At 41.4% G+C, this 18,419-nt stretch overlaps 1 protein-coding gene across 1 annotated transcript in view; it reads right to left on the bottom strand.

The window, feature by feature from the left end:
* Positions 1 to 17,595, bottom strand: part of ankrd10b (ankyrin repeat domain 10b) — a 28,632-nt gene extending 11,037 nt beyond the window's left edge. The window contains exons 1-3 of the mRNA XM_029639713.2: positions 17,230 to 17,595; positions 15,261 to 15,413; positions 13,299 to 13,390 (exon numbers count right to left, since the gene is read on the bottom strand). Coding sequence (XP_029495573.1) covers positions 13,299 to 13,390; positions 15,261 to 15,413; positions 17,230 to 17,427 — 443 coding nt within the window. The 5' untranslated portion in view covers positions 17,428 to 17,595. The remainder of the gene's footprint in view (positions 1 to 13,298; positions 13,391 to 15,260; positions 15,414 to 17,229) is intronic.
* Positions 17,596 to 18,419: the final 824 nt, after the last annotated feature.

Here is an 18,419-nt window from a genome sequence, read left to right on the forward strand (position 1 = left end):
TGCATTGAAGCTGTTCTGGCTCGTGGTGCCTAATGTCCTATTACGACACTGATAGAATCTATTCCAAGGTGCATTGAAGCTGTTCTGGCTCGTGGTGCCTAATGTCCTATTACGACACTGATAGAATCTATTCCAAGGTGCATTGAAGCTGTTCTGGCTCGTGGAGCCTAATGTCCTATTACGACACTTATAGAATCTATTCCAAGGTGCATTGAAGCTGTTCTGGCTCGTGGTGCCTTAATGTCCTATTACGATACTGATAGAATCTATTCCAAGGTGCATTGAAGCTGTTCTGGCTCGTGGTGCCTAATGTCCTATTACGACACTGATAAAATCTATTCCAAGGTGCATTGAAGCTGTTCTGGCTCGTGGTGCCTAATGTCCTATTACGACACTGATAGAATCTATTCCAAGGTGCATTGAAGCTGTTCTGGCTCGTGGTGCCTAATGTCCTATTACGACACTGATAGAATCTATTCCAAGGTGCATTGAAGCTGTTCTGGCTCGTGGTGCCTAATGTCCTATTACGACACTGATAGAATCTATTCCAAGGTGCATTGAAGCTGTTCTGGCTCGTGGTGCCTAATGTCCTATTACGACACTGATAGAATCTATTCCAAGGTGCATTGAAGCTGTTCTGGCCTAATGTCCTATTACGACACTGATAGAATCTATTCCAAGGTGCATTGAAGCTGTTCTGGCTCGTGGTGCCTAATGTCCTATTACGACACTGATAGAATCTATTCCAAGGTGCATTGAAGCTGTTCTGGCTCGTGGTGCCTAATGTCCTATTACGACACTGATAGAATCTATTCCAAGGTGCATTGAAGCTGTTCTGGCTCGTGGAGCCTAATGTCCTATTACGACACTTATAGAATCTATTCCAAGGTGCATTGAAGCTGTTCTGGCTCGTGGTGCCTTAATGTCCTATTACGATACTGATAGAATCTATTCCAAGGTGCATTGAAGCTGTTCTGGCTCGTGGTGCCTAATGTCCTATTACGACACTGATAAAATCTATTCCAAGGTGCATTGAAGCTGTTCTGGCTCGTGGTGCCTAATGTCCTATTACGACACTGATAGAATCTATTCCAAGGTGCATTGAAGCTGTTCTGGCTCGTGGTGCCTAATGTCCTATTACGACACTGATAGAATCTATTCCAAGGTGCATTGAAGCTGTTCTGGCTCGTGGTGCCTAATGTCCTATTACGACACTGATAGAATCTATTCCAAGGTGCATTGAAGCTGTTCTGGCTCGTGGTGCCTAATGTCCTATTACGACACTGATAGAATCTATTCCAAGGTGCATTGAAGCTGTTCTGGCCTAATGTCCTATTACGACACTGATAGAATCTATTCCAAGGTGCATTGAAGCTGTTCTGGCTCGTGGTGCCTAATGTCCTATTACGACACTTATAGAATCTATTCCAAGGTGCATTGAAGCTGTTCTGGCTCGTGGTGCCTAATGTCCTATTACGACACTTATAGAATCTATTCCAAGGTGCATTGAAGCTGTTCTGGCCTAATGTCCTATTACGACACTTAGAGAATCTATTCCAAGGTGCATTGAAGCTGTTCTGGCCTAATGTCCTATTACGACACTTAGAGAATCTATTCCAAGGTGCATTGAAGCTGTTCTGGCCTAATGTCCTATTACGACACTTAGAGAATCTATTCCAAGGTGCATTGAAGCTGTTCTGGCTCGTGGTGCCTAATGTCCTATTACGACACTATGTTGCCGTTTCCTTTATTTTTAACCTTTATATGAAGTATATTAAAACAGTTTCAGATAAACCACACGTTGACATTGTCATGTAATCAAAAACACTTTCTGCATAATAAATGTGTAACTGAAACACATGAAAGTAGTCAGAAAAAGAAGCCAACTACCAACATTTCTGGGAAACATTCTATGCTGCTCCTTTGTACACAAAGTGGTCCCCATTGAAAGGATGTCACTGTTTATCCTTTAACTACTCAGCCAACTGACATTTACTCCTGAGGTGCTGACCTGTTGCAGCCTCTACAACCACAGTGATTATTATTATTTGACCCTTCTGGTCATCTATGAACGTTTGAACATCTTGGCCATGTACTCTTATCTCCTCCCAGCACAGGCAGAAGAGGACTGGCCACCCCTCAGAGCCTGGTTCCTCTCGGTTAATTCCTAGATTCCTGCCGTTCTAGGGAGTTTTTCCTAGCCACCGTGCATCTACATCTGCATTGCTTGCTGCTTGGGGTTTTAGGCAGAGTTTCTGTGTAGCACGTTGTAACATCGGTTGGAGTAAAAATGGCTTTATAAATAATTTGATCGATTATCATTATGATGCCATGACAACAAAGGAGTTGGTTATAGCAGAAACAGACTGGCATCCAGTCTGAAAAACCCTCAGTGAGACTTTAATTGAAGTGTTGGTGATAAATGTCCATTCACCAAAGCCAATGGAGGCATTGTGACCACTCCTTTAAGTAAACGGTCACTACAACTTCATAAATGAACCCTCAAACTGAATATCAGCTACATACATGACCTCCAGCTACTGAAATACCACTGCTGAGACAGAGGGAAAATATATTTCACTGATAATTTGACTTTAATGTTTCAATTAATTATTGCACTTGAATGAGTTGGTAGACGACATTAGAATCTCAGCATTATTAGATGGATCATCAATTGGCATGTCAATAATGGCCTTTAACTGTCCATTACTGGGTTTATCTATCCAGATGAAGCGTTGACATCTAATCAAAACCCTCAACTTCGGATCCTCAGCTGGAGGTCTGTCGTTTCACTTCTTAATTATGGAGATGGAGTAGTTTCTCTTCTTCTTGTCCCTCTCCAACTCTATCAAAATCTCCAAGTGTCTCCATAGTAACCCCTCTATTTTGGCAACACTGCTCAGAGTGCTGTTAAAGCTGGATAATAATGTTGTATTTCCCTTCACAGGATCCGAGCCCCACTGTAGAGGCTCTATTTTATTTACTCATTCTGCACGTCTTGTCTTTAAATAGGTCAATAAGCAATAGGAAATACCCCAGTCTCCTGTGAATTATATTTGGAGACAGGTCCCAAAAACATTGTTCCTGCACAATAAAAGGAATGTTTGGATTTGTATGCAGTTAGATAGACTATGTTCCTTTTCATGTACTGATTAAATACTACATGGAAAGATTTTTGTAATTTAAATTTTGACTCAAACATCTACAGTAATCCATGAATAAACTATGGCTAGTAAGTCAAGAGGACAATGTATTTTGTGCATTTGAATCAGATCTCACGTCCCTGAATATGGTAACGGTGCATAGCATTAAGACGGAATGTCCAATAAAAACACTTAGTTAAGTGGGTTTTTAATCCTGCAGTTTTCTTTGTTGCTTTCAGCTATGATTATTTTTCTGCCCCTGGTGTAACGCACCACATACCTCAGCAGGGGAGCCTTTTGAATGACATGTCAGAGTTGGCATGGACAACGACAGGCTAATTGCTGTCTCCCTTTAGATAAGGGAGGCCTTGCATTTCCCCTCTTCCTCTCCCTGATTTCTAGCCCTCTACATTCCATTTCTAAAACTCTCACCACATCCTAGCACCTCTTCTCCCATTTGGTTCCTCTAGTGCAGTGGTTCCCAACCTTTTCCGTTACGGGGACAACCAAATCACCATCAAAAGCTTGAGGACCAACATTCGCAGAGTCTAAAAAGAATTCAACATACATTGATTGCTAAAATTCACTAAATGTTAACAAATTAAAGGCCTATTATTAATTTGCATTGTGAAATGTAAAATTGCTTATAATACCACTAATACCCCCAACTGTTATAAATATGGAAGATGTTTATTTTATTGCAGAAAATCTGCTGTACACCTCTGCAGACGGCAGGTTGGAAACCAGTGCTCTAGTGACAAAGTAATCAATCCACTTAGATGTTGTGCTTTGCTGAAAAGTTTGATGAATCTATGGTTCAGGTCAGGGAGAGCGGGGGGGGGGGAAATTAAGGCCATCCTTATTTTAACCTCAACACAACCCATAATGATATCTACAATAAACAACCATAATGTCCTGTCAGTGAGACCCGTCATGTGTGTGAAATGCTGAAGAATGATACAGTACCTTGAAGAATCAGCCTGTTGGATTTGAAATGATCATGACCATGTCCGAATCTGAACAGTGAGTAGGGAAGCGTTCATTTCTCTTTTTAAATGCCTGGTATGCTTTGCTTTTGAGTTCTGAGCACACAGCCACTGTCTTCTGTTGCTAGCCTATCACCTTCAAGAGAATCATGCTGACCTGTGACTGATTAAAGCTCACTACTCATAAATGGGTCCTACGGTTAGTTTACAAACAGAAACAAACAAATAAATACAGGAACAGGTAATATTAAGCAAAGCATGCAGGTCTAAACATGTCTAAAGAAATTTACTTTTTTTAAATATTCATAAATGTCCTAGCATTAAAACCAATCACCGCAAGAAATACCTCAACAGTTTGCCAGTGTGTAGATAGGAAGCGATAGTGAGAACACTCAATGCCACAACAGTACGGCTATCCCAGGGAACGGGGCAGACTCTGCAGTGTCTATTCTCCCCCTTTTCTAGGATTACTTGAAAAAATCAAGTCATTTCGAATTCAATGGCTGCAAAACATTGAGACGTGGAGGTTTCTGAGTCTTATTTGTTAACAGTACAAAAGAAGAAGAGACCATAAGATTTTCTGGAGTATTTCTTTCTTAATGCCACTTTCATAAGGGGAAAGGTGACAGAAGATCAGATAATCAAAACAGATCTTATGGTATCATAGGGTTAATACTGAAGGTGACATTCAAAAACAGAACAGTTTGTCTTCTACGCAGCAGAAATAGTATAGGCCCTATAAAATGTATAATATGACAGTTAAGAATCATTATGACAGAATTGTTAGCATTATACAGTTAAATAGTTCAGGCACTGTTTGACCCTAGAGACTGTGCTACTCTGGACTATAGTCTATCCACTACCCTACCCGGAGTGATTTATCAACTACCTATGCTGAGCTTTCCCCCTAGAGGAGCTCATTGTAAAATCCTGAACGTGCTTGAGGCTCATGACAAGAAATCCAAAAGGAAAATGCAAAAGTGAAATAAAATTAAATATTTAGGTGTTGAGCATCAAAACGATCTATGCATGTCTTTAGGTATTCAAGGTTGACTGTGAATGTTTGTCAATTTAAATGGATGACTATGAGTGAAACCTAATATAATTTATATTTTAAGCATATATTTATATATTTAATAAACTAGAATGTTTAACCTGAAATTCCCTGAACAGAATGCTGCTGCCACTTGCTGCTTTTCTGCATTTATTGACGAAGATCGATGATCGATGATACCAAGAGATTAGGTAAATTGTCCAATGTCATCTGGAAAAAGGGCAGTAGTGTGTTAACGGGGAAATAAAAGACCCGAATCAAAAATGATAGAACACAACCAAGTCTGCAGGCTGAGATGTTTGCGCCAGATGATTCAAGATGATCAGGGCACAAGAAAAGCACGTGTCCAGAATAACGTTTTAATGCACTGCCACCATCGAACCCCCTCCTAAAAAAATAGGTCACAGTCTTGCTTTGTTGAACTTGAGATGCAGAAAACACTATGCTAGATGGTTGAGCTATAACTCTTCTTTATGATAATCATGTTTCAGGCTAGTTGAGGTGGTTCAGGGACAAACCCACAAACAAGGACACGTTCCATGGCTTCAGAAATTGTCCATGGTCTGCATATTTGGGTCAATCTTAAAGATAAGTCATTCTAGCTGCTCTTCATGTTGTGGTTTGAGAAGCTGAATAGGCTTGACCTCTGAAGTAAATTGTGTAGCACAATGCAGAGGTATTGATCAGTTAAATGGTAAGTCAGACTGGAATTTGAGGGGGAGCAGACAAGAGCTCAAATCAGATGGAAGCGAGAAATCTCCCTCCCTCATTTTTTCTGGTTCGTAGACCAGCCCTAGCTGCTATCACACTGGTGTCTATGGGAAACCACCCGTTATGTAGACCAGAAATGTGAGAGAAAACAATTTAATGGTAAACTGCCTGAGTTGGACATCTTCATTTATTCACCATCTTCGCTCAAAATGTCCAAGGAGAAGGTCAATCTAAGGTCAGCTGAAAGTCACAGCAAAGATCAGGAGGGGTTCCTCTTGAGGGGCGAGAAGCAGGAAGGGGAAAGGGTACTGGAGTAAAGTGGCAAAGCAGAAAAAGCACAGCGACTTCTGTGATTGGTCAAGGTTCAAATGTCCTCTTCCGAAGTTAGAGAGAGCTCTGTTCATGAGATGCAGAGAGAAGTATGGTACAATAAATATCTATTAACAATTTGTGTAGCAGCAGCAACAATGTAGCTATATCACCAAATGGGGGACAAGTTTGACCAAGGAATATCAGATCAAATCCCTAATAGATTAAGAACAAAAAAGAAGTTATAGTATTAGTTCACCCATATTAGTTCTAATTCTTTTGAAATACTTTTAAAGATGATTTTGGCTCAACGACTGAATGCGTCACAGTGAGGGGAAAAGGGATGGACCGTTTAGGTAGACAGGAACATTTGTAAAAATGATCAGAATTGAATCCTACTGGTGGAACTGTGCCATGCAACACATTAATGACAACAGAGTGTGTTATTAATGGTGGTGCTTGGCATGGAAGCCCTCCATCAATAGAATATCAAAACAAGAGGGTGTGCAATCATCTGATAGGTACACCAGATAACAGCTTAGACCAAGTATTTTGAGAGTAACACGTTTAAAATGGTTGGGTGCATTTGAAAGTTCAAAATGTAATTTATTATTCAATATCATGATAAATGTATAGTTGGCAACAGTAAGAAAATGCTATATTTATGCATATGATTCATACTGTAGGATGTTCAATTGTATTTGCCACCAGTCAAAATAAGTCTGTTTACATGCGGCTTAATCTTACAAAAATAAACTATTTCCTTTGTCAGCAGTTAATTTAAATTAAAAAGCTCCCCTCAAACAAACATTAATCTGGCTGGTGTAGACATAACTTCCAGAATTCAAAGGAAGCAGTTGTGTAAACCTGGCACCAGTCTGTGGGAATGTCTGTGTGCAACGGAGCTACGTTTACAGTAGAATTAGAGCTGGCGGGTGAACGGTAGGCCCAATAACAGCCTAACGTTGTTTGTAGAAGTTATTTAAAGCGGAATGCATTTATGTAGCATTGCCATGTATAGTAAAAAAAATTTTTTTTAAAGGGCTTTAGTGATGTTCCATTTCAAACTAATACGCACATTTTATTTAGCCTGCATGCTTCAATGGGTAAATAGCACTAAAAAGGGTCAACATTACTATTAGACTAGCGCATCGACTCCCTGTCTCCTCTACAGCACGTGGACATTGCCACCCATCTGACCAAGTTCAAATGAAGTGTTCAGTATTCTCTGATGATTCACAACATAAGCGAGAGAGCTTGCATACTCTACATGGCCAAAAGTATGTGGACAAGTGCTCGTCGAATATAGAGTTGGTCCCCCTTTGCTGCTAGAACAGCCTCCACTCCTCTGGGAAGGCTTTCCACTAGATGTTGGAACATTGCTGCAGGTCTTGCTTCCATTCAGCCACAAGAGCATTAGTGAGGTCATGCACAGATGTTGGGCGATTAGGCCTGGCTTGCAATCGGTGTTCCAATTCATTCCAAAGGTTTTCGATGGGGTTGAGGTCAGGGTTCTGTGCAGGCCAGTCAAGTTCGACAAAGCATTTCTCTATGGACCTCGCTTCGTGCACGGAGGCATTGTCATGCTAAGACAAGAAATGGCCTTTCCAAAACTGTTGCCACAAAGTTGGAAGCACAGAACCGTCTACAATGTCATTGTATGCTGTAGCGTTAAGATTTCCCTTCACAGGCCTCCCATTAGCGCAGCAGTCTAAGGCACTGCATTGCAGTGCTTGACGCATCACTACAGCCACGGGTTTGATCCCAGGCTTCGTCACAGCCGGATGTGACTGGGAGACACGAGTGCGCGCACAATTGGCCCAGCATCATCCGGGTTAGGGGAGGGTTTGGCCAGCTGAGATTTCTTTGTCCCATCGCGATCTAGTGACTCCCTGTGGCGGGCCGGGCACCTGTAAGCTGACTCGGTTGCCGGACGGTGTTTCCTCCGGCACATTGGTGTGGCTGGCTTCTCGGTTAAACTAGCAGTGTGTCAAGAAGCAGCGCGGCTTGGCTGGGTCGTTTTTCGGAGGACGCATGGCCCTTGACCTTCGCCTCTCCAGAGTCCGTAGGGAGTTGCAGCAATGGGACAAGACTAACTACCAATTGGCGATCACAAAATTGGGAAGAAAACGGGGGTAAAAGTACAACAAAAATGTACAAAAAAAGGAAAAAGATTTCCCTTCAACACAACTAAGGGGCCTAGCCCAAACCATGAAAAACAGCCCCAGATCATTATTCCTCCTCCAAACTTTACAGTTGGCACAATGCATTCAATCAGGTAGCGTTCTCCTGGCATCCGCCAAACCCAGATTCATCCGTTGGACTGTCAGATGGTGAAGCGTGATTCATCACTCCAGAGAACACGTTTCCACTGCTCCAGAGTAATGGTGGCGAGCTTTACACCACTCCAGCAGACGCTTGGCATTGCGCATGGTGATCTTAGGCTTGTGTGTGGCCGTGGAAACTGTTATTGTGTTGACATTGCTTACAGAGGCAGTTTGGAACTCATAGTGTTGCTGCAACCGAGCACAGACGATTTTTACATGCGCTTCAGCACTCGGCAGTCCTGTTCTGTAAGCTTGTGTGGCCTGCCGCTGTTGCTCCTAGACGTTTCCACTTCACAATAACAGCACTTACAGTTGACCGGGGCAGTTCTAGCAGGGCAGAAATTTGACAAACTGACTTGCTGAAAAGGTGGCATCCTATGATGGTGCCATGTTGAAAGTCACTGAGCTCCTTCCATACGAGCCATTCTACAGCCAATGTCTGTCTATGGAGATTGCATGGCTGTGTACTCGATTTGATACAGCCGTCAGCAACAGGTGTGGCTGAAATAGCCAAAATCACTAATTTGAAGGGGTATCCACATACACGGCCAAAAGTATATATTTTTGCTCTTAATAGCATCGATACGCTAGATTTACTCAAACTATAGCTAACTTTAACACTAAAAACTAAGGCTATAGCCTGAGCCATACATATAAATCAATGGTCAAATATGTTTCCATTTCAGTTTTAGCAGCTCCATCTCTGGGAACTGAGCAGTTGTGGAAGTAACCACGGAGCACAAGAGAAAATGGCTTCATCCAAAACCTGCGGAGATTCTTTTTACAACCTTTATAGTTTGTATTTCAGAAGCCAAAATAAAAGCTGGTTTCATGTGGATTAGCCTACATTTTACAACCAGTTTGCTATTGGATAAACCCTTGGGCCCTTTGAAGCACCATATGTCAATGGAAGCATGCAGGGGACAAAACTACTGCTTGGTACTAATGAGACTAACATTAATATATATTTAAGGTTGTGATTCATTTTATTTTCACCTATAATTTCTTAGGTCACTTTCTAGACGGGGCAATATTTTAGAATTTAAGAATGTATTGTAAACAAAAAGAATCTAATGCCATGAGCCTCCTGTCTAGTTTGCTTTCTCTGTTACTATAGAATGCTGGGCCTTCAGAAACAGAACATGAGCTACAGCTGTCAAAGGAAACATGGTAACATCAAACAGTAACTCAAAACAGCTGTACAGTAGCATTTCTAGGACCTTCAGGGAAAAACAGTCATAAACAACTTTCAAAATAGTTCAGTGGCTGGCGACCAAATGCACATTTCATCAGAAGAATGAACATCATGTAGATGTTAACACCCCCCCCCCCCCCCCCAACACCAGTGATTTTAAATTAACATACCAAGTTTTATTTTAGTTTTCTACCTGGGTTAACTATTACTATAACAATATTGGCTACATTTGTTGGCATTCGGTTTTGTGTGTCGTTCACAAAGACAAGCAAAACTGTAGGCTCATTTACGTATTACAGCGTTTGGTTAGGTCGCAACTCTCTACTTGATGAGAATTATAAGAATTGTCATAATTCCTGCCAGAAACTAAAATACACTTCACCTCAATGCAGAATGGCATAACTGACTGTATGTCAGCTTAAATAAGGAGTAGAGTAGCTTATGACCACCTATAATAAGAGATGTTACATTTCACTAGTTCAGGGATGTAGGCCTCGAACTCAAACACTCAAGCGCTGCAGTGTCCTGCTGGTTTCGGTTTCTCCCTGGCAATACATGTAGTTTAGTTTCTTCCTAATCAGAAAGGTTCTAGTAACAGTTACATAGTAAACCCAGGCAGTGTTAAAATAAACACATGGCATGTAAACTCACTGGTAGTTTCTGGTGTGTGTTCGGGTTATGAATGACGGACAGCCGAATATGTATACCGGTTGTCCCACAGATGCAACAAAGAGGATTTAAAAACAACTATTTCTGCCTCAAATTCCCTTGACAGAATTAAACTATGAATGTTTTTGTGCAATTTGTCCTCGAAACAGAAAAACATAAATCAATAAAAATATATATTTTTAAATCATTTAGCAACTAATTCAAAAAAATCTGCTGTGAAATAATTAGATCCCTGTCAAACAGACCATCTCTGCTGGCTGCTGTCAACAATGCATCTTGACAAGAACATCTGTTTGCCTGGACAAGGTTTTAAAACTACTCTGGTAGTAGGATTCTAGTATCTCCGTCTACCTAAACACGATGGCACTTGATCATACAATGAGGAACATCCTAAAACTGTTGGAAGCAAAATATTTGCAGGGCATGGTAGTGGCCTTTACTAAATACATGTACTAACTTTTCACTATCTGTGTGTGACTAGTATAAATAATATCAATAAATGCAGTTTGCCTCAGGCAGCGTCCAACCTACAGAATAATTGACAGCAGAACAAATGCAGGCCATTATTAAAAATCCATCCGTTTTAAAAGGACAAAAAAAGATTATCTCCCTCAGACAGTCCATTTTACATCCATCATCTGTGGGACACCGCAGGTATAGTCTACCCTCCCTATGAGATTCATCTCTGTTGACGTTTGGTGAGGCACTTTTTGTTTTAGACTAAATAAATCAACACATTTACTTGTAAGGAGATAAAGTAGCTGGCACTGAGAATGTTTAGGAGCACATCCACAGTATGGCGAGCAGAGCCTCTCCTGTATTCTAATCACGTCAAACAGACCTTTATCGTCTTTCAAGTTGAGTGAGTATGTAAGCGTCACTTCATACTGCAATATATCAAATAGCACTCAATCAAAAGACAACAAACAGGACTGGCTAGTTGTATGTTTCTGAATGTTTCCATTTAGAAGTCAGAGTCTCTGGAAAACATACTAAGGGCGTGAGGGATTAACAACTGTTGGCGTCAACAATAACTATTTCCTTTGTGGTTCCTTCTGGAGTTACACAAACCTAAAATACTGCTGAACCACAAATACAGGTGTCTAGGGTGAGGTGTACATGTGTGTAGTTCACATCAGGTAAACCACTCATCAGCTACCTGAGGAGCTGACTGGCTGGTGTAGTTTCACTACCACCTGGGTGTTTGCCAAATCACCAAACAAGCTTTTATCAAATGGTAACAGCTTCCATCCTTGGTTCAGATCATGGCAGCGTTGCACAGCTTATCATTTTCTTCTCCATTACAAGGTTGGGAATTTATCCTATTTATTTAAAATTTGAACTTATCTACTGACATTTTGAAAGGGCAAGAACAGAGGAGGGCATTTAAGACAATTCATACTAATTCAGTATGTCTCTCTTTGCTCCCTGTCCATCTCTTCTCTATCTGCATGCATCGTGACGAGCCCTTTTGTAGTGATGGGAGACTATGGCTGGCTACCTCCAGATAATATTAACAACTTCCTCTCAACTAGTTCTTCATTTATTTCCAATGGTGAGAAAGGACCGGATAGGTGACAAGTTCGTTATGTGGTGTTTCTGCCACATTGACTCATTTTTAACCACTCAAATCCTTTCACATCGTTTGGGTCAAAGAAAATAAGACGAGGAGTGAGGGCAGAAGCTCATTAAGGGATGATGGGTTTTCAGTGTCATCTCCAAGCAAGTAAAAGGGATGTTTTGTTCAGATTTACCAGGAATCAGCCCTTTCCCCTCTCTGCGTTCATTCAACGAGGAAATGTGCATTTGGTCAGCCGCTACAACTATAGAAATACACTTACCAAATCAACATGTGAACAAAGAAGACAAATGCTCTCAATTATACAAATCATAATCTAGTTTAAACATAAAATCCAAATAACATTTTCAATATGGTAAAGCTCACGGGTCACATTTGCAGGAGAACTCCATCAAAACTTTTGTTCCCTATAAAGACACAGCTCGATGTTCAGATAGTGACTAGTGCTGAAGAGCGAGGTTCTCTCAGACCAGTTTAAGAGTAGGGTCTCGAACACCTGACTAGGTCCTGCAAAGGAACTGGGTATGCATGCTTTTGGTTCAGCCCTGAGTGTATACACTCAGTGCACCTAATCATGCTCCAAACAGAATACCATGATTAGTTGAGTCAGATGTGACTATAGGTCTGGAACAAAAGCTTGCACCACCAGTAACTCTCCAGGAATAGTTAGAATCCCTTGGTGTAGGTAGTGTTGTGACTTCAGATGGCCCAAACAGAGGCACAGCCAAGGAGAGTGGAGCAACATGATGGAATTCAGGTTAAAGTTAACAGGAATCTTTTATTGTTTCTTCATTTATCTGGAAATGTGTATCCCTCAAATGAAATGAATGGTTCTGTTGTCATTGTCTGGTTCCTACACACAGGACTTACACTGAGGTGGACATCTCAGCAACAACTTTTCATAGCCGCAATTCCTGAGTAACTACTGACTAAGGACATAACTCATGAAATGACCTTGTAACAAAGTGTAAGTACAGGCAGCTATAGCGCTTACCATTGTTAAAGGTTTGAACATAAAATATAAGTTACAAACATGGTATATCTCTGCATGCTTGTTAGAGGGTAACTACACAGGTTATTCCACTGGTTGTGCCCGTGTAGTAATTCTACTTCCTTATCAGTCTAGAGAACCCAAGACCCATACAAAACAAATAGGCCCATTTGCACAGTTTGAACATGGAGCACAGTGTGAACCGTACAAGAAAGTACAGGTTGTTAACCGAGTTTTGATGGAATCCTCGTGTAAATGTTGTAGATATGGGAGCTGTTGGATGTTACAGTGAGGGGAAGACCGAGCACACAGGGGGTGCAGTAGCTCGACTTACTCAGCTTTCGCCCCCTGAATCAGGAGAGCGTTGATACAGTCCAGACTGCCTGAACGGGCAGCCTTATGGATAGGAGTCTCACCAACATAGTCCTGAGAGAGAGACAGGAGATACACAGACAGACAGAAATAAACACGTTACACCGTATTTACACAAACTGAATGAGTTGCTCACATTGGTTTCTAGAGCGGCAATAATATGCAGCCGGTTAGCCTCACTACCCCGCTCCCAAACCAGGGTAGAGTGCTCCAGGGGCAGAGCCTGAACTCTTCACCCCAGCTACACAGCAGGCCACAGGCTGAGAGAAAGGGAGGGGGAGGGAGGAAGGTGGTAGAGGGGGAGGGCGGTGGCAAGGTAGTAAGAGCATTTTTCAAAATAGATCCCTCCTTCAGGAGAGAGAAAGTGAGAGAGGTGCTGAAGGAGGAGGAGGCAGAGAGAATTTTTCAAAACAAAATCCCTCCTCCATCCATAGTCATATTTGTCCACACCCAGAGAATGTAGGGTGGCTCTATTAAAACCACACAAGGGAGGGAGGGGTTAAAGGGCCAATGCAGCTGTTTTTATCTCAATATCAAATCATTTCTGGTGAAAATGTAAAAGGAACTTAATGTGAATTATTTAAAACAAATAATAATAAATATGTTTTTATATAATGGTCACAGAAACAAAAATAGCTTCTTAGCAAAGAGCAATTTTCAAGCAAGAAATTTTGCTAGGACTGTCCGGGGAGGAATGTGGAAATAAAAAACACAGCAATATCACCTTTTTGACTGCATTAGGCCTTTAAAAGAGGGTGATGTGTTTAATGCTGGGGAAACTGGATGGCTAATTTTTAAATGTGTTGGATCATTTTAAATGTAGGCTGTATTAGAAATAACAGTGATGTGTTGCAGCAAGCCAAGAGGAGCTGCAGCTAAGAGTTGTGTAATCGTGACCTACTAATCTGATTTCTCTGAGCGGTGCAGTGAAGCGTCAGAGATGGTCAGTGAAGTGTGTGTACACAAGACAGGAGCAGAAACGAAAGAGCATGACAGAAAAACACACACACTCGCACGTCGACGTCAAGTCTAAATGCAAACCCTATTGGCTTTTCACATGTAGATAAGCGTACGTGCACACCAACTAGTGGCCTGGGGCTCAGACAGGCTTTTCAGTCTTTAATCCAACAACATGAGGGCAGAAGCAGGCTGTCTGGGGCTCCTAAACCACAGCGTTAAACTGGTATTAAGGATACAATAACGACGATAGCCACAAAACAGAATCTCTTGCAAGTGCCTTGGTATTTTTCCTATCAACTGTCACATTGAATCTATTTCTATGTAACAGGCACTAGTCCAGAGGGGTCAAGGGTCAGGTCGAGTGGCACAAAGCCAGGATGATCCCTCTGATAGGATCAGTCTGAGCTCAACCCCACTCCCTCACACCCCTGTCATTTTCACTAGGGCTGCCCCCCTTTCCTCTACGAACGGACACGCGTCAGGGTTTCCGTTAGGAAAACGTAGTGCCGGACATTTGACCAGCAACATTTTAATTTAACAGACCGATATGCATAGTTTTTTTTCCATTAGCTGTCTGACAGATTTTCCACTCAAAGGCTCTGTATCTGTATGCTGTACATGTGTGATAAATAAGATGCATAATGAATATACTGTGTACACACGCCAATTTAATTCCACTAAAGTATGCTAATTGGCATATATCCCAATTAGCATGACCAGTCAAAGGCATTTCCACCAACTGAAATCAACTAAAATCAATGAATAGGCAAAAAAACAAAAACATTTTACTATGGGATTTCTTCTCCCGGACAATTGGCCGCAAACATTTTATTTATCGGCTTTTTTATTAAATAAATAATTGGACAAAAGCCGGCTATTACCTGTTAACGGAAACCCTGCTGTGTGTGTGTGCACATAGACGTGTGTTTTGGTAAGTGTGTGTGTCCATCCATGTGCACTGTACCTGTCTGTTGATGTCAGCACCAGCTTGCAGCAGCCACAGCAGGCACTCTGGGTGGCCCCCAAATGCAGCGATGTGAGTGGGCGTCTGAGCAAACCTCGTGGTCACCGAGTTGACCCCACAGCCCACCTGCACCAAACGCATCACACACTCCAACTGTGTGTGAGAGAGAGAAATTAATTGTATTACTAAATACCAATACAGTGATTGAAAACACTCTGCTGTGTCTGTCCTGCCTTGATGAGGTAATCCACAGTCCTTCGAGCAAAACATTATAGTGTAACAATAAATCAAAAGGCAAAGGCCTACAGTATAACTACTTCCTGTAATCAAATCCCGCCCTAGGGTTATTTTTACAGCCAGTACAATCACACCCAGTTATGCACCACCAGATTAATATAATAACACATCAATTCTAACTTGACTAGATGAGGTTTCCCAAATTCAATTCTGGGACCCCCCCGGGTACACGTTTTGTTTTTTCCCTGGCACTACACAGCGGATAAAAATCAACCACTGAGCAAGGGCAAAGTTTAGATTGGTAAATTAACTAGCTAGACTATCTAAAACATTTGAGCTGACATGGGCTTATTGAGGTACTGTCAGTGACTGACATAAGAGAAAGTGCTGATGCACAACCACATTTTGAAATTTCACCTTGTTTATTCTACTATTCTAACTATCAACAGTAAGTTTAGACCCCACTGAGTTTAACACATACACATATACAGTGTCAGTCAAAAGTTTGGACACACCTACTCATTCAAGGGTTTTTCTTTATTATTATTTTTACTATTTTCTACATTGTAGAATAATAGTGAAGACATCAAAACTATGAAATAACACATCTGGAATCATGTAGTAAACAATTGGATCCGAGGGCATCCAAAAGGGGGCCCACAGGCCGATGATTACGCATCCCTGCCCCATGCAAATACAATCTCAAGGATGACCCTCAGATTGGCTTGAACAAACGGGTTTTCCTCCAGCAGTGCTGTAGCAGTGTCTGATATAGCAAGACATTTAACACAGCGGTGTAACCTGGAAGTTGGCCATGCTCGATATAGTGTGTATATAGTGTTGATGTGAGTTCCTCTTTAATGATCAACGCAAGACAGACAACTGCTTCTTACAAACACAAAATGCCTTGTGGTCAGCCATTAAGTGAGGCAGACCATGCCTGTATTATTTTTAAAACCCTGCTGTTTCATCTAAACACCCATCCTTCCCATCAGGATACAGTAACTCAGGGTGAATCATGTTCACTCAGCAGCAAAGAGGAGGAGACAGAGTCAATGGCTGATTGGATTTTGGAACCTATGCCTGGGGCTGAGATAGGCACACATCACTAACCAGGCAGGGACATGGACAGGGGGTGCTGTTCTGTTTGTTTGACATAGATGTTAAAATTGATACAGTGTCGCTATTGTTGTTGTACTTTACTCTGCTCTCTCAAAATGCATTAGTATTTAGTCAGTGATGAGGCTGATTTAAAACCATGCACACCTCGTCCTTCAGTTGACTTGTTCACTATTTTTATGTAAACACTTCCGCATGGGAAGGATCGCCGCGTGTTTATAAACTGCCTTTTTGGCGCGTTCCAGGTTATTGGTTCCCACCGTAACCAATAAACAAGCGAGCCCGCCACAGATATAACAAATATTTGCCTTCGACCGCTGAAAGATTGATTGCTTGATGGAGTCTAGTCATTTTCCTCTTAGCTGGAGGCACAAGACTGTTCATTTTCAACCGTCCCCATGTCAAATTACACTTGCCTATAGAGAAAGAGCAGCCTACAAAGTACATGTTTCAAACCATTTCCTGGCAACAATTAATCAAATTATGGTACGTTAACGTTAGCTAGCTATGTGAATATGTATCATTCAGTGTCAGCCTGTCTAGTGAAAGTGGCTGGAGGCCTTGCCTCTTTTCTCTATAATTTCATTGTAAAAAAAAGATATATATATTTTACCTTTCCGAAATGAGCAGCCCAATGTATGGGTGTCCAGCCGTAGAAAGAGTCCTCCACTGCTAGGTCCGCCGGGTTTGAGGTACACTGAAGAAGCGAGCACAACGCACCGATATCTCCATCCCTGCACGCCCGGTGGAGTGGGAAGCGAACGTTCAGAACCTCCTCACTTGAGAATCCCGACTCGATGCCCACCGACATTATCAAACAAATATAAAACACTATTTTTGCGAGAAAATAACAATTAATGCCGTCGTCTGTTTCCAAATGTAGTGATTGTGGTAATGTTTCTTTGAGTGCCTTTTCGTGAAGGCACACGCCAACCTGCCTGCTTGCTGCTGCTAACAATGAACACACAAATGGACAGCGATGACGTTCCAACCAACGCACTCAGAAATGAATCTTCTTGAGGCGAGTTGCAAATTCAGGAATGGATTTTTTGGACGCACGACCCGCCACTAAATTCACGCCTCTGATGCATTTCCAAAAGTTATAGCTAGCAATAGCAAGAGTGACTGACACAATTATAAGTAACGTTAGGGGCTTTCATGTGGAACTGTCCCCAACGTTGCTTATTGGCCTACTTTCACTGATCATTTTTAACAAACTTCTGTTCAATAATTGTCCTACTATTCATTGTTTTCCAACCACATCTGAATTGACTTTATGATGAAAAGCAAGGACAGTAGTGCAGAGTGATTTTGTCATACATACATTCATAGAATTGAAATAATACAAAATTCAACTGATACAAAAACGTATTAGACATGGGTATGATGTACTGCCACATTTAAACCGTTTATATATTTTTGTTCACAAAAATAGGCAACCCCTTTTGGGTTGTTTAGTTATTTATATTATTATTATTATTTTGTACAATTAGTAATTATAACATCTCGCGTGAGTAAAACAACTCTACTTAGGCCAATGAGTGCACCCACTTGATGAAGGGGGATAGTTGAGAACTTAAAAGTGTTAGTCTGCATAAAGAGCTTTAATCTTCATGATAACAATTAGCCAAATGGTTGTATGTAGTCTAATGCATTGGTGGATGTGGTGGACAATTTAGGTGTACCCTACTTGTGGCCTGGCTATATCGGCCTACCTGCAAAAACTTAAAGTGAATGATGTGCATGGTTTATGCATAAATACATGTAACACTTACTGCTAAGAAAAACGTTCATCCCGTTTAC

This window comes from Oncorhynchus nerka, linkage group LG3 (assembly GCF_034236695.1).
Source record: "Oncorhynchus nerka isolate Pitt River linkage group LG3, Oner_Uvic_2.0, whole genome shotgun sequence".
Taxonomy (NCBI): Eukaryota; Metazoa; Chordata; class Actinopteri; order Salmoniformes; family Salmonidae; genus Oncorhynchus; species Oncorhynchus nerka.